Here is a 26,055-nt window from a genome sequence, read left to right as displayed (position 1 = left end):
TGTTACCAGGGCAACTCTGTACTTCACTGTGAGGGATTCTGTCAATGGGTATAATTGCAAGTAGCTGCGTTCTGTATTGTTTAACAGAAGAAGCCATTCTCTGTTTGACTCTGTCAACGTGGTTGTAAATTCCAATAGATTAATTAAACCTATAGGTAACATCATAATAAGGCTTACCTATAGGTACTGTAAATATCTCCTAATCATGCACTGTTTAGGAGATATTTACTGTATATGCAGCCGCTTAAGTCATCGGGGTATGCGTTTCTTCAGAGCCCTGTGCCATAACCAGCGAATCCCAAGTGCATGCGTGCCATGGACCTGGAAGGAAAATGGGTAAAGATGGATGCGGCCTCCAGCGGTGACAACGCATCAATGGAGGGCTTAGTTTGAAGGTAAATTTTACATAATGCGCTAGTATACAACACTTGCACATTATGGCTTTACTTTACAGGTCAGAAAAAAATAAATAATTCAGCCTGCAGTTAACTTCCTCTTTAAGTCTTGTAGACTATGCTGTACAGCCACATGTTACCCATATTGAGTTACAGAAATATTGCTGAGAATAGTACAGGTTTTTAAAGCTTTTATATGTTTTTGCAGTGTATGCATGTGTAGCACTACTCCCTGGGGAGCTGCTGGTGATGGGTTCCCCTGGGTTACCCATAGCAACAGTACAATAGTTTAGCAACTTCAAAGTGCCTGGCTCAGTCAAGAAACAGTCTAGGGGTTTTGGTTTTTGTGGTTTTATTGAGAACTTGGATAGGAGAAGGGAATGAGTGGGATCTTCCAACTTGAATAAACTATGCACAATTTGCTGGGACGTTTAACTGAACTTGAGTGCGGCAAGGCCGCTGCTTCACCTAGTCAATAGCGATGAAGTAGTAATAAATGAACCGCTTTAAATAAGCTGTACTGTACTGCAGAACACTCTTCAGGGCCCTTCCTGGCACCCCCTTTTGTTCCTATTCTTCAGGGCTTTCTACATGGCACCCCCTTTACTGTCATATTCTCCGTGTGAGCTAGCTCCTTGATCCCCTGACTTCACTTGAGTGGTCCCCCTTCTTGGGCCAGACCCTTTGACAGGTCCCTCAGTACTCATGGACACTGTTTTTCCAAAAAGACTCTGCCAGCAGCTCTGTCATCAGTTACACTGGATCCTCTGCAGCTCAGCTCCACACCTGGTTCACTAGGCCGACTGCCTAAGACCACCTTTCTCACACACTGCAGGAGGAGAGACAGCCATCCACCTCCTACTGGGACATTGCTTCCCGCCAAAGATGCCCTGTCACATGTCCCCTCAGTATTTATGGTCAATCCTAGGATGCATTGCCAGAATGCCCTCCCACTGGGACTGCCATAAAACATGATGTGTCACTGGCTAGGTTTCCTCCACTGTCCAACAAGCTCCAACATTGGATGCAGTGGGGACACTCCCTCAGACCCAGTGAATCACACCTGGAAACATGTGACAGGCAATCTAATAGACCAGGCTCCCCTGATAAGCAGCAGGAGCAATAGATGCTTTACCTAGCACCTACCTAACTAGGAGGGTGCTACACTTGCTGTTACCATCCTGAACCTTTTACATTATTGCTTCCAACCTTGAACCTGTTTGGTAAACTGCAAGTTACAGTTATTTTTTGTGTGATTATTAGACCAATCAACCATTCTATCAAAAGGTGAATCCACCTAAACATAGTACTTTATATTTTGTTAGATGCTGGTTCCTTACATTTCTTCAGGGCTCTGTGATGAAGTTACCTGGCCAACATTATCTTTTTAGACCTCTGTGCTGAGCTCCTTTTTTGGAATTTCTAATTACTCTATATTTATCTAAAAAAGGAGGTGGCAGGATAATAACATCCCAAACTCCAAGGTAGTGCTACAAAATGAGGAAATACAACAAGCTTATTTTTCTGTTGAAGTTCTCAAAAAATATACTGTAGGAAACCAGTGGGTGGCTCGGTTTATGCGGATTAACCTGTCACTGAAATAGCAGTATTCTGTGGACTGGCCCAATGCGGATGATTTACTAAAATTGGAGAGTGCAAAATCTGGTGCAACTCTGCATAGAGAACCAATCAGCTTCCAGTTTTTTTTGTTGTCAAAGCATAATTGAACAAGCCTAAGTTAGAAGCTGATTGGCCACAATGCACAACCGCACCAGATTTTCCAGTTTCAGTAAATCAATCCCTGTGTGTTATTGCAAAATTAAACAGCTTTCAAATCAGTGGAACAGCAATTTCACTGGGTACTGCTAAAAAAAAAAAAAAATGTGTACAAATAACCCATGTTATTTATTTATGCAAAGTTATATATATTTTGGTATTTGAGGTATATTTGAATCGATTATTAAAGAATTCCGAGGTCATGTAGCCTATTTAAGCATGATATGGAGCTGGTCAGCTGCTGGTTTCCAGCATGCACGTCCAATAAAAGCCAGCCAAATGCCTGGCTTCTGTCAGACTGGCTGACATACACGTTCCGAATGTCGGCCGGTTTTTATTGAACCAGCTATTGTCACCCGGCATTTGGCCTGTGTGTGTGGGGCTTAACAGTATAAATTATCTACCCACAGGCTGCTGTCACTTTTCCTGGCCAGAAAAGCATTGTTTATGATTCCCTTTTGGTTTTATTTCATTAGTAGAGGTTTTGGATTTTTCTGATTAAGCCCCCAGTCTAATGCCTCGTACACACGCATTGATTATTGGCCGGGAATTTTCGGCCAACGTCCGATCGGCCGATTTTCGGCTTGTTAGTATGATGCTTTCGACAACCGACTCCGACTTTTCGGCCGAATAAAATCTGGTGTGCAGGCTATAAAATTTTTGTTGGCCGACAACACAACGGCCGATTTTCCATCAGTCAGTACAGATTTCGGCAGACAAAAATCTGATGAGCAAGACTGGGCATGCTCAGGGAAGAAAAAACACACGGAAAGTAAACCAGCACATGACATCACTTCCTAAGTTGATTTTTGTTGGCCGAGAAAATTCGTGTGCAGTCTAGGCACATTCCAACCAACAAAACACAACTCTGGACAAAAGTCGGCAGATCGGTCGGCCGATAATCGCTGCGTGTATAAGAGGCATAAGCCCCACCAACTCATTATCTCTCTATCAATTAACAGCATCCTTAATGACTACTGAAGCACACATTTTGGACAGGGAGGGGTAGGTAACTGGGAATTAGCTACAGAGATTGAACTTTTCTGTCCAAAGATAATATTGGACACTTTGTTGTTTCTAGACATAGGTAAAACTTTTACATTGAAAAGTGTAAAATGACCAACAGGTTCACGTTAAAAGGTAGTTAACGTTAATAGTTTTTTTTTTTAAAAATTAAATAATTTGTACAATACAGATTAAAAAAGTTTAGAAAAATAAGTGTAAATAATATACTATAGACTGGTCAATAGTTTTAAAGTTGGTCTTACAACATTGTAGCTATTGTTTTCCATGGCAAATCCTTCTAGGAATCCAATTGTATATAAAGGTGATCATGCATACAAATGCTTTACAAACATAAAGAAAGGAACATGTACAATGTATATACTGACCATATATATTTAGTGAGTGGTGGTCCACATAGTACTGGTCAAATATGTAGGCTTTTGAGTGGTTACCCTTGGAGTCCAGAACACGATTAAGTGCTTCTCTTACAGAGGTTACTGTGACATATTTATTGTTCGAATTAGGGACATCCAAGATTACCCAGAAGAAGACTGTCAAACCCTTCCTAAAGAAAGAAAACATGGACATTGGTGATATTATCCATGAATCCATGGTATTTCTCAATATTCTATAATTCTATGTAATTCTATATAAAAAGGCTTAATAGCTCTAATGAGGTGGCTGCCACACAGAAAAATTTCTCTCAATGACAACCCAACAGTAACTCAAATCATAGAAATACAGAAAGGAGCGCCAGACTAAAAACAGATGAAAGAGTCCAAGTTAATTTTAATTTTTGGACACCACTGTTCTTTTATCAGGGTTTAACACAGGACAAAACCTGATGGAGTTGTTGAGCAGCAATGTAAAGTAGTCTATTTCTCCTCGGCAACTGTTAAATTATTACTCTATGAGGAAAGTTTAATACTGGTTCCAATATAGGGCTGTGAGGTTAGGTAGCTGGAATTGAAAGTCCAGGCAGTGTATTTAAACTGCACTGGGACAAATAGCCTATGCCCCAGTGCCATTTTAAAATGGAATCATAGTGGTTAAACTATTCCCTACATGATTAATGATAAAAATGTTTGGCTATAGATAGACTTTAGGCAGTGGAAATTGGTTGTATGTAATGTTGTAGCATCGGGGATTTCAACTGGACAACTAAGGTTATCTGGTACCTTCCTTGACTTCTTTTATTTATTGGGTTATTTTTCAAAAAGTAAAGTAGAACTATAGGCAAAACTTTATTTTTTTCATTTTGGGTAGAGCAAAAGATGCCTATAACTCCTGTTAGATTTTTTTTTGCCCTCTGGGTCCCATTGCAGAGATTTCCCTTCACTTCCTGTCCCATAGCCAAACAGGAATTGGGAGGAAATCCCTAAAAATTAAGGGAATTCGTTGGGGACCCCAGGTCACCAGAACTAGTGTCCCCATTTGAAGATTTTCCCTCTATTACTTTTCTGGGGACAACCCAAAATGTAGGATTTTCTTTTACTTTCACTTTCAATGATAATGGTAAACAGGATAAAAAAGAGGGTGAATCTCACTAACGGGGGCACAGACAGCAATAAAAACTGACAGGTGTTCTAATCCCTCTCCACTATCCAAAACTTGAAAATAAAGTTTTGCCTTTAGTTATACTTTAAATTAGATTTGTGCATGTTTTATTGGGGGGTCTTATTTCATTCTTGTCGAGGCTTGCACATGGATATGTTTTGATCAATATTTGCTGTTTGATAAGCTCTTTTGCCGTTCATTGTGTGTTTCCTTTATGTTTATACTGTTTTGCATGAATATATATATGAATATATGAATACATTTCTCATACTGTATATTTTCACTTTCTGTTTGTTTTGAACCCAGGCTCTTTTGTGAATAGTTTTTTGTTATATAGGGATTGTATAGGTGTGTATATCTTTTTAGAGCTGCTTTCTTTGTTTGAGCTTTTGCTAAAGGATAACCTTGCATCAGAAAATTTAGAATGCTTGATGGTAATGAAAACCTTCTAGATATATGCAATTTGTTTTGATCCGAATGTGAATTTGGACAAATTTTTGGTTGATCAGAAAGTCGGATGTATCTGAATCCCTGAAAGAAATAGTAATGAATTTAGTTGAAATTTGTTGAAATTAATTTTGTTTATTTGTTCTTGAACGAATTCCACATTTTCAAAATGATTTGAATTCGGTCCTGTCAAAAAAATGATCAACTGATTTGAATTCTGTGTGAAGAATAGCTGGTTGCTAGGTAGAGGGCAGGGAAACTGGCCAATGTGTCCTTAACAATCGATGACATATCAGCTGTCAGTGGGCTTCTCCGCTGACAGCTAAAATGTAAACAAAAGAATGCCAGTAATAGAAAATTCTGAAAAAAAAAATAGTGTGGGGCCCCCCCAATCTATACCAGGCCCTTTGGGTCTGGTATGGATTTAAAGGAAAAAACGGCATGGGACCCCCAAAATTCATACCAGACCCTTATGTGAGCATACAGCCTGGCAGCTCAGGAAAGGGGGGAGGACAAGTGAGCGTCCACCCCCTTCCTGGACTATACCAGGCCACATGCCTTCAACATAGGGGGTGCTTTGGGGCAGGGGGGCTCTGCCCCCACCCCAAAGCACCTTGTCCCCATGTTGATAGGGACAAGGGCCTCTTCCCAACAACTCTGGGCTGTGGTTGTGGGGGTCTGTGGGCAGGGGGCTTATCGGAATCTGGAACCCTCCTTTAACAAAAGGGTCCCCAGACCCTGTCCCCCCCCATGCGAATGAGTATTGGGTACCCCTACCCATTCATCAAAAAAGTGAATAAAGACTGTACACAAGTTTTCGACAATTCCTTCATTAAAAAATCAAAAACAAAGTGTAGATCCATCATCAATCATGCCGCCTGCCACACCACTGGACCTGGAAAAAGAAAACAAAAACCCTCCAGCCTCGTTGAAGGCTTTTTGCAAACTGCATAAATGTCAGATGGAGGAGCAGGCAGTCGGCAGGGTGCCTTCGACGAGACCAGAGGTTTTTTTTTTCTTTTTTCGAGTCTGGCAGTGTGATGGGCGGCATGATTGACAATGAATCCACCTTGGGGGACATTGTTTTTATTTTTTAATAAAGGAATTGTCAACTTGTGTACTGTCTTTATTTACTTTTTACACTTTTTGTTAAATGGGTAGTACCCCATACTCATTCACATGGGTGGGCAGGATTTGGGGGAGGAGACAAGGTGCTTTGAGATGGGGGGAAGAGCTCGCCAGTCGCCCCCCCCCCTCTTTCCTGACCTGCCAGGCTGCGTGCTCTGATAACAGTCTAATATAGATTTTGGGGAGGGACCCCATGCCGTTTCTTTTTAAAATTTGGCTTGGTGTTCCCCTTAAATCCATACCAGACCCAAAGTGCTTGGTATGGATTGGGGGAGGGACCCCACACTGTTTTTTTCTGACTTTTCTATTGCCGGCATTCTTTTTTTTACATATTAGCTCTCAACCCACTGACAGCTGATGAGTCATCAGTTGTTAAGGATGAAGCGGCTGGCTTCCTGGCCTGCTCCTTAACAACCAGCTATTCTTCACACAGAATTTGAATCTGTCAATCATTTTTCCACAGATCTGATTTTGAATCGTTCCGAAAATCTGGAATTTGTTAGAAAATAATAAACAAAATAAAATTAAATGAAACCAAATTAAACTAAACAAATTTGGGAATCTCCGAAACAAAACACATTTTTCCATATGTGTATAACCTTCAGAGTCTTTTTCTATCTTACCCAAAAGCATAAACTTTGCTTGTATTGTGATAGGCAGCCAGCTCGGAGGCCAGAACAAGACCAGTGACCTGAAAAGAGAATACCAAGAATACACAAAGCATTATGGTAAAACTGTAGTATACAGACACCTGGTCTTCCCACATAAAGGTGCTTTTTCAAACTAAACACTTTTTAAATACTTGCAGTATTTTCATAGTATGCAGCAGGCATTTCCTATGTGTACTTGGAGGGCTGGAAAGGCATTCTTTGTAGAAACCCCTAAATACAAAGTGAGAAAATAAGTACTGTGTGGTATAAGCTCAGCAGTGGGTTGTGCATGTCTCCCTGGGTGAGTACACAGCATGGTGAAAAAGGAACCTAACTACCCGTTCTGGAGCAACCTATGGCTGTCCAGGCACCTGACTATCATGCAGCAAAAAAATCAGAGTCCTTATGCCTCGTACACACGCAACGATTATCGGCCGACCGATCGGCCGTCTTTTGTCCAGTGTTGTTGTGTTGGTTGAAATGTGCTCTAGACTGCACACGAATTCTGCAGAAGTGATGTCATGTTCTGGTTTACTTTCCGTGTGTTTTTTCTTCTCTGAGCATGCCCAGTCTTGCTCATCAGATTTTTGTCTGCCCGAAATCTGTACTGACTGACGGAAAATCGGCCGTTCTGTTGACTGCCAACAAAAATTTTATAGCCTGCACACCAGATTTTTTTCGGCCGAAACGTCGGAGTCGGTTGCCGAAAGCATCATACTAACAAGCCGAAAATCGGCCAATCGGACATTGGCCGAAAATTCACGGCCAACTATCGACGCGTGTGTACGAGGCATTAGTCACACAGAGAAGTTGGTGCTTCCCCAGTCTGTCCTGCAGAGATCTGATTCCAGGACGGAAGCAGCCTGGGAGTTTTTAGAGCCCAGAGTACTCAACCGGCTTCAGCTGAACTTGTTAACCCATCAGTGAGCCAAGCCAGCTCGCCACCCAGCAAAAAAAGGCAAACTGTTTGTATACTGCATGAACCCGGGACAAATATATCTCCCATCCTGGACACAACCAATAGTTTTTCCTGGCTTCCTGTCACAGTACCCACCTTACCTCCTCTCCTGAGAGAGAAGGGTCTGGGTAATAGGAAGTCGTTTATTTAATATTCTAGACCAGAGGTTCTTTACCTGGGATCCATGGACCCTTAAAGTTGAACTTTAGTCAGAAAATTAGTTACGTAAAACATTAAAAATAAGTGCCTATACTGTTTATAATTCAGCCCTGCTCTGTACATACCCAGCTGCTCTCTATTTTTGACAATGTGCCTAAAATCAGAGCCACTAGAGGCTGATCAGATAACAGCAGAAAGCAACAGGAATGACATAGGGAGGGAGAAAAGAAAAGCAGGAGAGGCAACATGACAAACTGTGCTGCCAAGGTGACACAAAAGGCTTAAACCTACAATGAGAGTGTCCTATCTTCCTGCTTCTCTCCTTTCTTCCCCATCAGCAGCTTGTGAACGTCAGCACTGTAAAGCTTCTGTCAGCCTTCCTTTCTAGCTAAGCCAAGACATACAATCAAGGCTGGAAATGTACATATTTTCATTGAAGAAAGAGACATATAGTTTTTGAGACCAAGAAGAGTGGGAGTGATTCCATTATTAGGTGACTGCTCTGGGCTTCAACTAAATGTTGGCTCCCCCAGGAGCAATGCTAGGGGCAATTTAAAGCACACACTAATTATTAATATGGAATATATGTTGTTTTGTTTAAGAACATTAAATGTCATCAAACTGTTATGGGTAAAGTTCCATTTTAAGTGGTTCATGGATGGGTTTCAGGGGATCCGTGAAGATCAGATAAAAAAAAAAAACATTTACATTTACTATACGGCTCCAATGTGTCCCAATCAGTGATTTTCTATTGAAAGGAATTACAGAAAACACATCCTGTCACTGCTTATAGCTCCAACCACTAAGCCCAGCAGCTGGATGATCAAATTCAGTTGCTTAGCTTCACACTTCCTGCAGTGCACACAAAAGGAGAGGGGCGGAGGAGAAGGAGGTTATTGGCTCTCTCCTCTCCCATCTGTGCGCGGGAGGAGGGAGGGGGAACTGTCAGTGTAGGCTCTGGGCTCTATGAGAGAGAAGGTCTCAGCTCAGAGCCCTGAGGCCAGCAACCCCGCTGGGTCCCCCCGACAGTGGAAGAAGTGCAGGGCCCGGTCACTAGGGATGATCGAACGGTTCGGGTCCACCATCGGTTCGGCCCGAACATTGGGTGTTCGAGGTTCGGCCGAATTTAGAACTTTTTGCCCAAAAAGTTCGGAATTCGGCAACCAGAACCGCCCAAAATGCAATGCTTCAGGAAATGGGCTTTAAAAGCCCGTGATTGGACCAGAACCATTAGCAAAAGCCAATTGAGGGGGCAGGAGAATGCTAGGAATGTGATTGGAGTGACTAGGGGGTCCCTAGACCAATCATTAGTGAATACGCCCCCCAGTATATAAGATCGCCCCCGCCATATTCCCAGCATTGTTATACTGGACATGGAAGAGAGTGGAAGCAGTTCTGTTAATTTTACTTTAAAAGTGTCATTTAGCTATTTTTAGTGTGAGGAAAGGGATATCTAGTGTAGTTAGAGTGCTCCTTTACACTTAAGTTAGCTTCAAAAATTTAGTTTCTGTAGGGAAAGTGTTAAGTGTCAGGGGACCGTAGTGTAGTGTAGGGTTAACTGACAGTGACTGCTATGGCAGGGTGACAAAACCCTTCCATAGCAGGGTGACCGCTATAGAGAAATGATCATTTCTCTGCTTCGGGACAGGTATGTGGCTTCTCACCAGCAAGCATTTTTTAATGCTGCAGGGGCTGCCACTGCCAGTGCTTTTTTGAGGACATGTTTGATGTCAGACATGACATCTGAATATGTGTATAGGGGGTATATATAGACATATATGTCTGAATATATACCCCTAGACATATATAGGTGTGATAGTAGCAGAAATAAATGCTTGCGCTAATGAAATCATTTACAGTAATATATTTCTGCTACTATCACACCTATATATGTCTAGGGGTATATATTCAGACATATATGCCTATATATACCCCCTATACACATGTTCAGATGTTTTGCCTGCCTCAAAAGAACCCCAAAAAATGCCAAAAAAACGCTAGTGTCAAAAAAAAAAAATGCCCAGGTGTGTTTTTGCTGGCATTTTTTGGGGGGTTTTGGAGGCAGGCAAAACATCAGAACTTGTGCACAGTACCACTATACACAAGTTCAGATGTTTTGCCTGCCTCAAAAGAACCCCAAAAAATGCCAAAACAAAACGCTAGCGTCAAAAAAAAAATGCCCAGGTGTGTTTTTGCTGGCATTTTTTGGGGGGTTTTGGAGGCAGGCAAAACATCAGAACTTGTGCACAGTACCACTATACACAAGTTCAGATGTTTTGCCTGCCTCAAAAGAACCCCAAAAAATGCCAAAAAAAACGCTAGCGTCAAAAAAAAAATGCCCAGGTGTGTTTTTGCTGGCATTTTTTGGGGGGTTTTGGAGGCAGGCAAAACATCAGAACTTGTGCACAGTACCACTATACACAAGTTCAGATGTTTTTCCTGACTGCAAAGAACCCAAAAAAATGCCTGCTATTAAACCGGCAAGGTGTTACAGCAGAGAAGCCATATTCCTGTGCTTAAAGTTTTCTAATACAAACAATCTTTTTTTTTATGGTTCTGGACATGCTACAGAGCTGAATCTTCACAGGTACACCTTTTAGACCCCCCAGACACAAAATCACACAAAAAAAAGTTCTTAAAAATTGTCATTTTTGATAAAAAAGCCAATTATTGAAAAATTAAAAAAAAAAAAAAAAAAAAAAAAAAAGAGATTTTTTGATTTTTACTTTGGATTTAGTATCTGGGGGGTCTAAAAAGTGTACATGTGAAGTTTCAGCTCTGTAGCATGTCCAGAACCCCCCAAAAATTAGCATTTTCTTATAATTTTTATTAGAACAGGAATACGGCTTCTCTACGGCGCTTTTTCTTGCATTTATCGGGCATTTTTGGAGGCAGGCATGACTTTTTTTGGATTTAGTGTCTGGGGGGTCTAAAAAGTGTACCTGTGAAGTTTCAGCTCTGTAGCATGTCCAGAACCAGAAAAAAAGATAATTTTTCAGTAGAGCAGGGATGGTGGGACCCCTCTTTTACACTTATATGATCTTTTTTTGGGGTTCTGGACATGCTACAGAGCTGAAACTTCACAGGTACACCTTTTAGACCCCCCAGACACAAAATCACACAAAAAAGTTCTTAAAAATTGTCATTTTTGATAAAAAAGCCAATTATTGAAAAATTTAAAAAAAAAAAAAAAAAAAAAAAAAAAGAGATTTTTTGATTTTTACTTTGGATTTAGTATCTGGGGGGTCTAAAAAGTGTACATGTGAAGTTTCAGCTCTGTAGCATGTCCAGAACCATAAAAAAAAGATCGTTTGTATTAGAAAACTTTAAGCACAGGAATATGGCTTCTCTGCTGTAACACCTTGCCGGTTTAATAGCAGGCATTTTTTTGGGTTCTTTGCAGTCAGGAAAAACATCTGAACTTGTGTATAGTGGTACTGTGCACAAGTTCTGATGTTTTGCCTGCCTCCAAAATCCCCAAAAAATGCCAGCAAAAACACACCTGGGCATTTTTTTTTTTGACGCTAGCGTTTTTTTTGGCATTTTTTGGGGTTCTTTTGAGGCAGGCAAAACATCTGAACATGTGTATAGGGTGTATATATAGGCATATATGTCTGAATATATACCCCTAGACATATATAGGTGTGATAGTAGCAGAAATATATTACTGTAAATGATTTCATTAGCGCAAGCATTTATTTCTGCTACTATCACACCTATATATGTCTAGGGGTATATATTCAGACATATATGTCTATATATCCCCCCTATACACATGTTCAGATGTTTTGCCTGCCTCAAAAGAACCCCAAAAAATGCCAAAAAAAAACGCTAGCGTCAAAAAAAAAAATGCCCAGGTGTGTTTTTGCTGGCATTTTTTGGGGAATTTTGGAGGCAGGCAAAACATCAGAACTTGTGCACAGTACTACTATACACAAGTTCAGATGTTTTTCCTGACTGCAAAGAACCCAAAAAAATGCCTGCTATTAAACCGGCAAGGTGTTACAGCAGAGAAGCCATATTCCTGTGCTTAAAGTTTTCTAATACAAACGATCTTTTTTTTTCTGGTTCTGGACATGCTACAGACCTGAAACTTCACATGCACACCTTTTAGACCCCCCAGATACTAAATCCAAAGTAAAAATCAAAAAATCTCTTTTTTTTTTTTTTGTTAAATTTTTCAATAATTGGCTTTTTTATCAAAAATGACAATTTTTAAGAACTTTTTTTGTGTGATTTTGTGTCTGGGGGGTCTAAAAGGTGTACCTGTGAAGTTTCAGCTCTGTAGCATGTCCAGAACCAGAAAAAAAGATCATATAGGTGTTAAAGTTAAAGGAGGCTCCCGAACCACATCCCTGTTCTACTGAAAAATTATCTTTTTTTTTTTCATGATTCTGGACATGCTACAGAGCTGAAACTTCACATGCACACCTTTTAGACCCACCAGATACTAAATCCAAAGTAAAAATCAAAAAAAATCTCTTTTTTTTTTTTTTAATTTTTCAATAATTGGCTTTTTTATCAAAAATGAGAATTTTTAAGAACTTTTTTTTGTGTGATTAATAGTTAATGGGGCATGACCCAGAACCCTAGGCACTTTTTAGGGGCATTTATTGGGGTTTAGGGCTTAAAAATGGTGTTTTTTGATTACAGAAGTTCGGGTCCCATTGATTTCAATGGGGTTCTGAAATCCGAACCGAACTTTCGTGAAGTTCGGGTGTTCTGGTCGAACCGAACTTTTCAAAAGTTCGATCATCCCTACCGGTCACAAGTGCAACCTTTGTGACCCTGGTAGTTCCACCACTGAGTAGTAGTAGTAGAATTGAGCAGAATTATATTCTTTTAATGTGCACATAGATTGTATTTCATTCTTGTAATGAGAGGCTATTTCTTTTTGCATGAAAAAAAAGTGAGTTTTTTGTTAAGATTGTTAACTTTATTCAGACTTTATGTATGTCACATATGTATGAGACAATCAATTTTCAATAAAATAAAGTACATATATTTATTGCATGCAACACTGTGTGTGTTATGAATGGTGAATTGCAGTCCAAAGCTTTCATCAGATTCCTAAAATGGTCCTTCACTTATTAAAGGTTAAGAACCACTGGTCTAGACTATAAAAAATATATGAAAATAAAATAAAAGCAAATGCCTAGCAAACACATTAAGCACTCCCATTCATTTAAAGGAGAATATTAGTCACCTCTTATAAGTATTTATGAGCAGTTATTGACCAGGGAGATGGCTGTCTCTGTCCCCATTTGCAAGATTTTCTCCCACTTCATGTTCAGGTGACAGGTGCCAGAACAGGAAGAGGAGAGAAATCTGCTTTTTGAGGAAACAGACTTCATGTAAAATCAGACAAAAAAAAAATCTCACGGGAGGTCTTTGGCATCATTTAATGCTTGGCACACAGACTACCCCACCCCCCCCTACTCAATTCAGAACTTTAAGGAGTTTTGTCTAATGCTAGGTTCACACTTATGCAAATTGGATACAGGGTTCCTTGCATCCAATTCGCATGACAGGAGAGTGCCACTGGCCGATGAAGCCGGTTCACACAGCTCTGGGGCGGCTGCGGTCCACACTGGAAAAGGGTCCTGTGCGTCTTCTGGTCCGTTTCAGGTCAGAATTTTTGCCTGAATTCAGACCTGAAACGGACTAGAAGACGCACAGGACCCTTTTCCAGTGTGGACCTCATTTTCACCTGAAAGGATGCACCAGACCCTTGCTGTGAGCCAAGGCAAGTGTGAATCCAGCCTAAAACTGGCCTGTGACTTGTCCAAGTGAGAAAAGCTTTTTGAAAATTCTCGAGAGTGCTGTGCAATGGCTTAGCGCTGATAATCTGTAATATTGTTGCTTGTTTCTGAGCCTTAAGCCTCGTACACACGCGTCGAAAATCGGCAGGGAATTTTCGTCCGACGACCGATCTGCCAATTTTCGGCTTGTTAGTATGATGCTTCCGACAACCGACTCCGACTTTTCGTCCGAAAAAAATTTGGTGTGCAGGCTATAAAATTTTTGTCCGCTGCCAAAACACGGCCGATTTTCGTGGAGTCAGTACAGATTTTGACAGGGAAAAATCTTATGAGCAAGTCTGGGCATGCTCAGAGAAGAAAGAACACAAAGAAAGCAAACCAACACATGACATCACTTCTGAAGTAGAATTTTGTCGGGGGAGAAAATTTGTTGGCAGTCTAGGCACATTCCAACCAGCAAAACACCACTCTGGACAAAAGACAGACAACCGGTCGGCCGATAATCGTTGCGTGTGTACTAGGCTTTATTCTGTGTACCAGATTCTAAACCCATACTCCTCTTTCACTGTTTTTAAAATACTAAATACCTTCCTGCATTACTGAACATAAAAATGCATACAATAAAACCAAAACTCAGAAAGTAAATGCAATTATTTGCTCCATCCCCATTTTAACTTACTCAGTTGTTGCAAAGTAGGAACTTGATTGGGATAGGCAGGTTAACTGTTGAGATCCACAATGTACATTTTTCTAGCTTTCTTTAAAAAGTGCTGTCCACAACAAAGTTGCAGAGAGATAAAGATAATATATTAATTTTCAGCATCCTTGTGATGGACAGAACTTTTGGTGCAAAACTTTTAGCTGAGCATATCCTTTTCTGAACTATACAGTCACTCAGCAGATCAATCCACACAAGCTTTAGGTTTATGATTTGGCCAACAGTGGGTTCTTGCATCCCCTTAAATTGGTTTTCAGTTCAGGACACTATGCAGTTTCTGCCAGCTTGTACTTTATTCCGCAGCCTTGGCAAATTGATCCACCACCCAACTGTGCATTCAAGTGTTCCATAAAATGCAATTTCCATAATCATGTTGCTACTATATACTTAATATGTGTCCTCAGGATCATAGCAGCAGACAGCACGTTAAAAGGAAAATGATCAACTGTGCATGATCATGCCAGAACTATACAATCACTGCTGGCTGGCAGCTTCACCTGCCAAGGCTTCAGATCAATGGACATGGGTGTTTCATTTTAATTTGTTTTTTTTTGGACGGAAATTTACTTTTCAGAGATTTGGATGTATGTGAATCTCCAAATGAACATAGAAATGAATGTCAGCAAATCGGAAAATAAATTATAAGGAAATTAACAAATGCATTTGTTTTGTTCGAAAGGCATTCCATGATGCGATAGTAGTTCGGGCCCATGGGAAAATGATTTAAATTTTCTAATTTTTTCGATAATTTGGATAAAAAATGAATCCGAATTTTGTTCTATTCATTAATTTGGATGCATATATTGGATTTTGTCCAACCAGCTCATGCCATTTGTCTTGGTGGGCTAGACTAGTGTCCGAAAATATTGAATCCTTCCGATTCAGATTTGTCTGATCCAATAATATATTCAATATATAGCAATATTCTAAAACTGCAACATTTTTCAAATCCACCTAGACCAACAAAAATACGTAATAAATGCCGAAGATATGAAATGAATTCCGAAAATGAATCGGGTAACATAACAAATGACTGAATAAAATTAACGGATGCATCCGAAATTGAATGAAAATTTTATGTCTACAGATCAATGCACCAGTTGGCCGTAATTACACAATTGCAAACAAACTATTTCAACAAAAGTGCTGTCCATCACCATGTTGCCGATGACCCCGTGTACTTTATAATTTGTCCTGGGCAATCTGGCAGCAGATAGTGCTATTAATTAAATAAATAAATAATAATTGAAAAAAAATCAACTTTTCATCTTCACACCACTTACAATGCCCTGAAAAAGTATTCATACCAACCAAAAACATAAATGTATTTTCTTGGGATTTTATGTGCTAGATCAACACAAAGTGGCACATAATTGTGAGGTAGAAGTAAAATTGTAAACAGTTTTCAAATTTTTTTACCAATAAATATCTGAATAGTGTTACGTGCATTTGTATTCAGCCGCCTTTACTCTGATATCCCTAACTAAAATCTAGTGAAACTAATTGCCTTCAGAAGTCATATAATTAGTAAATAGATCCACCTGTGTACAATTTAATGTCAGTATAAATACAGCTGTTCTGAGAAGCCCTCGGGTTTGTTAGAGAACCTTAGTGAACAAACAGCATCATGAAGGCCAAGGAACACACCAAGCTTTGAACATAAGCTTTGAACACAAGCTTTGAACATCTCACGGGGCACTGTTCAATCCATCATCCGAAATAGGATAGAGTATGGCGCAACTGCAAACCTTCAAAGACATGGGCGTCCACTTAAACTGACATGCCGGGTAAGGAGAGCTTTATTCAGTGAAGCAGCCAAGAGGCTCAAGGTAACTCTGGAGGAGCTGCAGAGATCCACAGCTCAGGTGGGAGAATCTGTCCACAGGACAACTATTGGTCGTGCATTCCTCAAATCTGGTCTTTATGGAAGAGTGGCAAGAAGAAGCCATTGTTGAAAAAAAGCCATATGAAGTCCCGTTTTCAGTTTGCGAGAAGCCATGTGGAGGGCACAGCAAACATGTGGAAGAAGGTGCTCTGGTCAGATGAGACCAAAATTTTACTTTTTGACCTAAAAGCAAAAGACAATGTGTGGCGGAAAACTAACACCGCACATCACCCTGAACATACCATACCCACCGAGAAACATGGTGGAGGCAGCATCATGGTTTAGGGATGTTTTTTTTTCAGCAAGGACAGGGAAGATGGTAACAGTTGATGAGAAGATGGATGGAGCCAAAGACAGGGCAATCTTAGAAGAAAATCTGTCAAAAGAATCTGCAAAAGACTTGAGACTGGTGTGGAGGTTCACCTTCTTGCAAGACAACGACTGTAAGCATACAGCCAGAGCTACAATGGCATGGTTTAGATAAAGCTTATTCATGTGTTAGAATGGCCCAGTTAAAGTCCAGACCTAAATCCAATTGCGAATCTGTGGCAAGACTTAAAAATTGCTGTTTACAGATGCTCTTGATACAATTTGAAAGAGTTTGAGCTATTTTGCAAAGAGGAATAGGCAAAAATTTTACCCCCTTGATGTGCAAAGCTGGTAGAGACATTCCCAAAAGGACTTGCAGCTGTAATTGCAGCAAAAGGTGGTTCTACAAAGTATTGACTCAGGGGGGCTGAATACAATCTTTTTACAAATTTATTAGTAAAAAAAATTGAAAACCATTTATCATTTTCCTTCAACTTCACAATTATGTGCTACTTTGTGTTGGTCTATCACATAAAATCCCAATAAAATACATATACGTTTTTGGTTATAACATGAAAATTTCAAGGGGTATGAATAATCTTTCAAGGCACTGTAGATTTGTAACTCTCAGCTGCTAAGCTGTCAGAGCCACAAGTCCCGCCGACACTTTGCAAAAACCTAGGAAATGAATGTGATGATGGAGCAAACACATTTTGACTGACTCACTGCTTCCTCTGGGGAAACCCGAGTGCTTGAAATCCCTTTCTTGCCTTCCTCTGGATCCACTACGGGTATTGTATTCTATAAATAAAGTTTTTTTTTTTTTTTTCTATTGGTTGAACTATATGGACTTTTGTCTTTTTTCAGCCTATGTAAGAATGCACCCCTGAAATGCGCTGGAGCACATTCTTGCGGGATTTCAAGCACTTAGCTTTACCAACCAGGAGGCGGTAGTGAGGCTTGGTGATGTCACCTGCTGCTCCCAAAATCATTGGAAGCTAGGTCTGATGTAATGTACATTTTTTTCCCCTATAATAGATATATTTTTAAAGTGAGTTTAAACCCAAAAGAAAACTTTTAATATAGTGCAGCATACCAAGTCTTTGATAAAATGGCTGCATTTGTTTTCTTCTATTTCTTTTTTTCGTCTTACAGGGGTGCTTACAATTACCAGCTTTTATTTATTTATTTATTTATGTAAAACCTTTATCCCAAAAGGAAAAAAAAAGTTTTTCTGTAACTGCTTATACACTACTAGCTGGAGTTTGGCTTCAGTTTGTAAGTATATCAAAATTTGCAAGTTCATCTCCCCCCAGACTGACAATGCTGCTGTCCAAATATGCCCCCTGTGCTCCTTCATCCAGAGTGAAGTCACTCTAATACAGAAGGCACGTAACTGGCCAGATCACCAGGTGAAAACAGAGGGGGAAAAGGCTATAGAAAATGTATCCAGCCACCAAATCTAAAGATTGGTATGCTCAGATAAAAAACATTTTTGATTTTAGGTTTAATAGCGCTTTAAATTGCCTTTGTAGGCAATCCAATTTTGTGGGGGTGGAGGACTTTCAGTAAAGTGGACCTTCTATTTTCATGGAAGGTCAGCTTTAGGTGGTGATGGAGCAGACCCCTCATCTTCTATTGTTTTTAATATGCGCTCTTTGCCAAAGATCACCCCAAGGTAGCCAAACGCTCTCTACTGAAAGGGAGGAATAGCAGATAGACCACATACACACGGATAGATGTTTACACATATGGCCAGCACAGTAGGAAGTCTGGAGCAGCAATTTTCTAGGAGAAAGAAAGATTTTAGTCCTTTAAATTCTGTTTGGCCAGTACTGCGAGCTAAACATCTATGCCAGACAGTATAGCATTCTACTGCATTCCTACATTGTGGAGACGCTGAGGGCCCGCTCACAATCCAGAACATTGGAGAGAGGAGAAGAGTGCCCAGGTGCCAGGTCTACAAAGGATGTAGATAAAAACAAGCTTTTAACATTTGCCTTGTGGGGGAAGCCACACTGCAAAGGGTAAAGTCTTATTTTACCTGGAGTTCAGCTTTAAGATATGATTCCTGATTGGCTTTATGGATTACTGCACTTTGCTCTGCCTTTTTGAATAAGCTCTATGACAACTAACGTGTCGTTTGTGGTGCCTCAAGTCAGGTGGGGGGATTTTATGGGCAGGAGTAAGGATATAGAAAAATAGTAATATATAATATAATGATATTTATTGAAATAAAAGGGGAAAAAAACAAGATATATACAACATTGGAGTGTGAATGGGTAGAGGCCCATTGAGTGCCAGTGAAGAGAAGGTAGAGTGTGTTCCGGACACCCGCTCTGAACCAATCCCTATCCTCATACAGGGATCAACAGTGCAGGATTGTCCTGTTTTCAAAAACAATGAAGTCACAATATTTTCACGTGTAAACACACTCTACCTTCTCTTCACTGGCACTCAATGGGCCTCTACCCATTCACACTCCAATGTTGTATATATCTTGTTTTTTTCCCCTTTTATTTCAATAAATATCATTATATTATATATTACTATTTTTCTATATCCTTACTCCTGCCCATAAAATCCCCCCACCTGACTTGAGGCACCACAAACGACACATAAATTGTTGGGATGGTGGCAGAAAACTACTAACTAACTTCCAATACAAGATCCACAACCCTTATCTTTCAACGAATACCCCGGATGGACAACACATCCACGCCCTCACGGATCTTTGGAATACTATCTTAAAACAGCCCCAAATATTATTTTGATTGCTGACCAGCAGAGCATCATAACCTACTCCTTCCTGGACAGGACGACCCTCATTGTGGTTTCCACCACAATTTAAGAAGGGCCCCCCTGCACCCGGTATAATTCATCCTCCCCTTACAAATTAAGGATGAATGAAGAAGAAGCAAGGAATGTGGGGGACCTGATTGGAGATGAATGGGAGAGTCTCATGTCTGGCATCCAAACTAGTTTCAAAAATAAGGAGCAAACTGCCTCAGACATTCTAGCATTATTCAGATCTCTCCAAAAACATCTGGAGAGAAAGTCAGCCTTACACTGGCACATAAAAACTTTCGAACGCTACATAAGTGAGAAAATTAATCCCGTCGGCCTAAGGATCCAAATTTTTCCCACTATGGACAACATAACAGTTCAAATGAAAAAAGAATGGGAAGACCAACTCAACGAATGTTCTCGCAATCTGATGATTCTTCTACAAGAAGAATATTTAAGACAAATTAAAACACTGGATAACGATATTAAAAAACTATATGAACAACTGGCCCCCCTCAAGAAAGAACAACTCTATAGCGAACAAGAGAACAAACTCAAATCCCACTTGGAAGAGTTTGGTAAAGAAATATTAAGGAAAAAAGAAAGAAAGTATTGGCGGGATAAAAATGCCTTTGCACAAGGAAGGGCCTACAAATGGGCCAACCAACGACAAAATCGAAGAACACAATACGGTAAACCTCAAAACAGAACAGGACAACCATACTATTCATCTGACTCATCCTCATATGCATCTGGCTCCGAACAAAACAAAGAAAGGAGAAGAGAACAATATAAACAAACAGAACAGCCACGTAGAATGGACAATGAGAATCAGAGAACCACAGACCCCCAAGAAACCATTACCATACAAGACGAGCAAGCAACTCAGTCAACAGACACGAATCAACCCGTTAGATCTCACCTTATCTTCACCAGATCCCAAGTGGAACAAAAACAACAGGTTTTTTTAGGGAAACCAAACACAAAACCTCCAAAGAAACTGAACCAATCAGAGAAAAAACTGGAGGAAGCCAGGGAAAAACGATAATTAATCTGTCATCATATATACTCTCAGATGAACAAAAGGAGGTCCTATCTTTAGGACTTTCCTTCTGCCCTACCACCAGCACTGATACCTTTGAAACCATCAAGGATATTCACCTTTTTGCGAGGAACTTATTATTTAAAAGCTTCTATCAAAAACAACCACAACCAGCACAGAAAACAACCAAATTAACTGCGGCCGAATTTAGAGCCATTCGAGACCTCAATTTGCTTCTCCAAGAGAGCGACCTTGATGAATGGGACGACCTAACCGAATCAGACCTAATGCATGATAGTGATAATGAAGAAGAAACAGAAACATCCAATATACCATCCTTCAAAAAGAAATCAAGCAAGTTTCCACCTCTCAATACCAATCCCGCTATCGCACTATTTGTGAGACAAACCACCAAAGAGATTGAACAGTTGAAAAAGAAAAGACAGACCTCCAACCTCACCAACAAACAAAGGCAAGTCCTACAAGAATTAAAAGACAATGCCAACATCACCATAAAACCCTCAGATAAGGGTGGTAATGTAGTGATTATGGATAATGAAAATTATAAAACCATGTGCCTTAACATACTTGCCAACAAACAATGCTATAAACAAATTCTCCCTATAATGACGAAAACCTATGATGAGATTGTCTACTCCAAAGTAGATAAGGCATTCAACCAAGGTATCATTACCCAAACATTGTGGGAATTTATCAGGACCACACATCCTAAAACTCCGACACTATATGCACTACCAAAAATTCACAAAAACCCACAGGAACCCCCCGGACGACCTATTATCTCCAGCAACGGCAGCATCACAGAATCCATAAGTAAGGTAATAGACAGACACCTACGTCCACACGTCCAAGAATTACCTTCATATACCCAAGACACTCTACATCTTCTGAGAATCCTGAACGACACTACCATACCTGAAGACTCATACCTGATCACTGTTGACGTTGAATCTTTATATAATAATATCCCACACACCAAAGGCCTAAATATAGTTCAAAATATTTTACGCAGCCACAGCGAACATGACCTAAAATTCAACAATTTCATTGTTGAAATGCTAGAATTCATCTTGAACCACAATGTCTTCACATTTGGAGGGAACTACTACCTCCAAATCTGTGGAGTAGCAATGGGGACCAGTTGCGCCCCCTCCTATGCAAACATCTTTTTAGGATCATGGGAACAGGACTTTCTATCAAAAGAAGAGAATAAGATCTACTCGGAGAAAATCCTTATCTGGCAAAGGTATATTGACGACATATTGATTGTATGGAACGGACCAGAAAATATGATACCCGATTTACTCCTTAAAATGAATGCCAATGAACATAACATGTTCTTTACGATGACATACAACAAATACCAGATTTCCTTTTTGGATACTCTTATATATAAAGAACCAACTGGCAAAATATCCACCACTTTATTCAGAAAAGATACAGCAGGAAACTCCATTTTACACGCTTCCAGCTTCCACCCACAACCACTCATCAAATCGATACCTTACAGCCAGTACCTACGTTTAAAAAGAAACTGTTCAGATCAAACCAAGTTTCAACTAGAAGCCAATGCTTTAACAACTAGACTGCTTCAGAGAGGTTACACCAAGACCTCACTCAGAAAGGCCTTTAACCGTGCTAACCTGACCAACAGAGAAACACTCCTCTTCAAAAATAAAGAACCTACGACTCAAGAACCCACCACTCGGATCATCATCCGATTCACCAACGAACACAAACAAATAAAAAACATTCTCACAAAACATTGGTCCATTCTCACAGAGGAACCAAATATCTCCAAACTGATACCAAAACACCCTCCTATCACTTTTAGGAAGGCAGGATCGCTACAACAAAAACTGGTTCACAGTGAACACAAAGAAGGGTCTAGAAAAGACCCGTGCAAAACAAAGGGGACCTTCCCATGCGGGAGTTGCGCCCAATGTTATGTAATCCGCCAAACGATAGATACTACCCTACCTAATGGAGATCCTTTCAGACCAAATCACTTTTGCAACTGCAAGACCAGAGGTGTGGTCTACATGATGACCTGCGAGTGCGGGGCTTTCTACATCGGGAAAACCCGACAAGAATTCGGGAAACGTGTGAACCAACATTTACAAACTATGCATGTTGGCAATTTTTACGTTCCACTTGGCAGACACGTTAAAAATTATCACAACTACAAAATGCCAAGGGTCAATTTTATGGCCCTCGATAGGATCCATATTCCATTACGAGGAGGTGATTGGAATAAGATCCTCCTGCAGTTAGAAATGCGCTGGATTACTAGACTTAAAGCGACAGTCCCACCAGGACTCAATGAAGCCCAAAGCTTCCGCCCTTTCCTGGAGGGCTTTTCATCAGGGAAAACTGATTAAATTTCAATATCACCCTACCTTCAACTTTTTCCACACACATAAGAATCTTATTGGATTAAGGAGATTGGGTTACCAATCAAACTGTTTTTTACCAATTTTGATCCCCCCCTTTTTTCTGGAATGCCTGGAATGCCTGACATAATGATCCTCTCCCCTTTACATCTCCCTCTCAGGCCCTATCCCGGCACACTTTGTGCCTCTTGCTTCTATACAATTCACTGCTGCTAATTATCGTTATATTGAGACTTAGGTGATCACCAATGTGTATCACCACCATTTCTTGCTTTTTTTGTCTTCATGTACTTTTTTTCTGTTTTGCAAAAGACTTTTTCATATCATTATGTTAAATCCCCTTTCTTGGTGCCTTTCCCGAAACTTCAGGAGCTCCCGGCACGGAAAGCCCCGAATCCTTGAGATCGGGGCAAACAGAACCGAGGGTCGATGCTTCGGTATCCTCCCAGATCCCCACAGGATCATTCGGTTTCTTCCTCCGTGTCGGCGGCCTATGTGTCACGACCGGAGGGTGCCAAGGGATGCGCCGCGTCGTGTACGCAGGCGCGCCACTGACCGTGTACGGATCCTGTCACAGGGCTTCACACAGCGCTTATGCGCATGCGTGACAGTCTATTTAAGGCCGGGGAACGCTCCAGGAACTCCAGTCTCTCTCCTACCGAGGGAGAGGAAGCATCTTGGAGTCTCTTATGCTGCGGATGGACGTCTTTAACCCCTACTACCCTACAAACTGTAAGTTTTTCTTTGGTGGAGAAGATTCTCCTTGAACCTATCTCCTCCTCAGAACCTACGGCCTTTGCAGCCGTTTCTTTTTCCTTTTTGGAAGTCACCAAATCTTATGTTAAATCACCACTTATGCGGACTGGCATATAAAACCAACACCAAACAAAAATTAATATCTTTTCAGATTGGTCCTACTGCTATATATATTCTGGACCCCTTTGGACTTTGAATTGAATTCTCAGATCCCAAGTAAATAAAACTACTTACTACAATCATTATTTTCAAAATTGGTTGTTTTTTCCAGCCCCAATACTCAAATTATCCGTCTATCCCACACAGCATATAGTTCCTGCAGCACCTGAAGAAAATTTCGGGAAGACACATTCACAAGAAATCGGATACAAAAGTGTATGTAAAATGCTAATTATGAAAAATTCCTTGGTATATATATATATATATATAGTGTTACTGAGCTACTCACACATTATATCTCAACAATTATAGAATCGGTGATACAACCTTGATAAAGGCCTAACCTTGGCCGAAACGCGTCGGATTACCGATCGGACACCCGCTCTGAACCAATCCCTATCCTCATACAGGGATCAACAGTGCAGGATTGTCCTGTTTTCAAAAACAATGAAGTCACAATATTTTCACGTGTAAACACACTCTACCTTCTCTTCACTGGCACTCAATGGGCCTCTACCCATTCACACTCCAATGTTGTATATATCTTGTTTTTTTCCCCTTTTATTTCAATAAATATCATTATATTATATATTACTATTTTTCTATATCCTTACTCCTGCCCATAAAATCCCCCCACCTGACTTGAGGCACCACAAACGACACATAAATTGTTGGGATGGTGGCAGAAAACTACTAACTAACTTCCAATACAAGATCCACAACCCTTATCTCTCTATGACAACTAACAAAATGATTTTTTAAACTATGTCTTTTTATACCAGTTTTCCCAGATGCGTGGCTTCATTTTTGAATGTGTTGCTCTCCGGGTTTGTGAGGTCTCTGGTGAGGTCATAATTGAGTATGCGCAGTTGACAGGCGTAGACTTTATTAGTTCTCAGCTCTGGCTTGAAATCCACCTCTGTCATAGGCAAGATACATTAACACATAGGAGTGAGAAACAAGGACCATGAAGGCAATTCCTTGACAGTACATACATTATTAACATGACAAATGACACTAGCTGAGGCTCATTATAATCATTCTCCTTTTACTGGAATTACCTCTTTACAGCACAAATAGAAATGTTTCATTTTCCCTTTTTATGAATTGCCTTTTGATTTTTAAGAGGTTGTAAAGTCTCCACAATAAACTCCCATGACAGGTTCTCTTAAGGGGCAATAGTTAACCTCCCTGGTGGTATGATTCTTTTGGATTTTAGGTGCTGAAAGCGGTACCATTATTTTGCATGTAATTCTTGTGAATGAGCAGCCCAAACCAACGTATACATTTATTATATATATTATATACGTATATATGTATGTATACATGTATACATATATTATGTATACATTTATTTTATATATATATATATATATATATATATAGATATATATATATATCTATATATATATATATAATGTATACAGCTGGTTTGGGCTGCTCATTCACAAGAATTACGTATATATATATATATATATATATACATATTGTGACAGGAAGTCAGGTAAATCTGGGGATGTAGTCACAGAGAGGAGACACATTCCCACCTGATTTATAAAGTTCACCAATTACTATAGGGTGTTGGCTGCAGAGATAGCCAGCAGGAAGTTGAAAGGCCTTCAGCTGTTCGGAATGAGGAAATGAAGGCCTCTATAATTTGTCCAGAGGAAGTTCTATTGATTGCTGCCTCCTGTCGCCGTGTGGGCTGGGAGAGGAGGACAGACGGATGTGTGCCTCCCAACGCTGAGGAAGCCTGGGAGAAGGACTGCTGCCTCCTGTCGCCGTGTGGGCTGGGAGAAGGAGGACAGTCAGATGAGTGCCTCCCGACAAGCTGTGTGGGCATGGGAGAAGACCCCCTGAAGTGATGTGTGCTAAGGAGGGTAACCAGTTGTGAAGACTTCTCAAGGTAAATAAACGAACTATTTCTATATGGAAGAAATAAAGGAACTGTTTGCTGTATGAAGAGGAAAAGGGACATGTTCCATATAAAGAGAAAAACAAAGGGACAGCTTAAATTAACATGTGCTGTGGTGGAGAGATAAAACATGGACTATTGAGAGTCTGCTGTATGACCAGCCAAGTCTGCCCAACAGTAGGTTGGGGACAGACTTCATTAGATAGGTTCCAGTGTGTGAGAAGGTAGCCGCC

At 40.3% G+C, this 26,055-nt stretch overlaps 1 protein-coding gene across 1 annotated transcript in view; it reads right to left on the bottom strand.

Moving 5' to 3' along the window:
- The window catches only part of TMPRSS6 (transmembrane serine protease 6), a 320,000-nt gene that overhangs the window by 234,239 nt on the left and 59,706 nt on the right, over window positions 1–26,055 (bottom strand). The window contains exons 3-5 of the mRNA XM_082265211.1: window positions 24,687–24,826; window positions 6,932–6,999; window positions 3,563–3,741 (exon numbers count right to left, since the gene is read on the bottom strand). Coding sequence (XP_082121337.1) covers window positions 3,563–3,741; window positions 6,932–6,999; window positions 24,687–24,826 — 387 coding nt within the window. The remainder of the gene's footprint in view (window positions 1–3,562; window positions 3,742–6,931; window positions 7,000–24,686; window positions 24,827–26,055) is intronic.

Source organism: Pelophylax lessonae, assembly GCF_965119305.1.
Source record: "Pelophylax lessonae genome assembly, chromosome: 8".
Taxonomy (NCBI): domain Eukaryota; kingdom Metazoa; phylum Chordata; class Amphibia; order Anura; family Ranidae; genus Pelophylax; species Pelophylax lessonae.
Note: the sequence above shows the minus strand (reverse complement) of the source record. Positions and strands in the feature narration are given on the sequence as shown.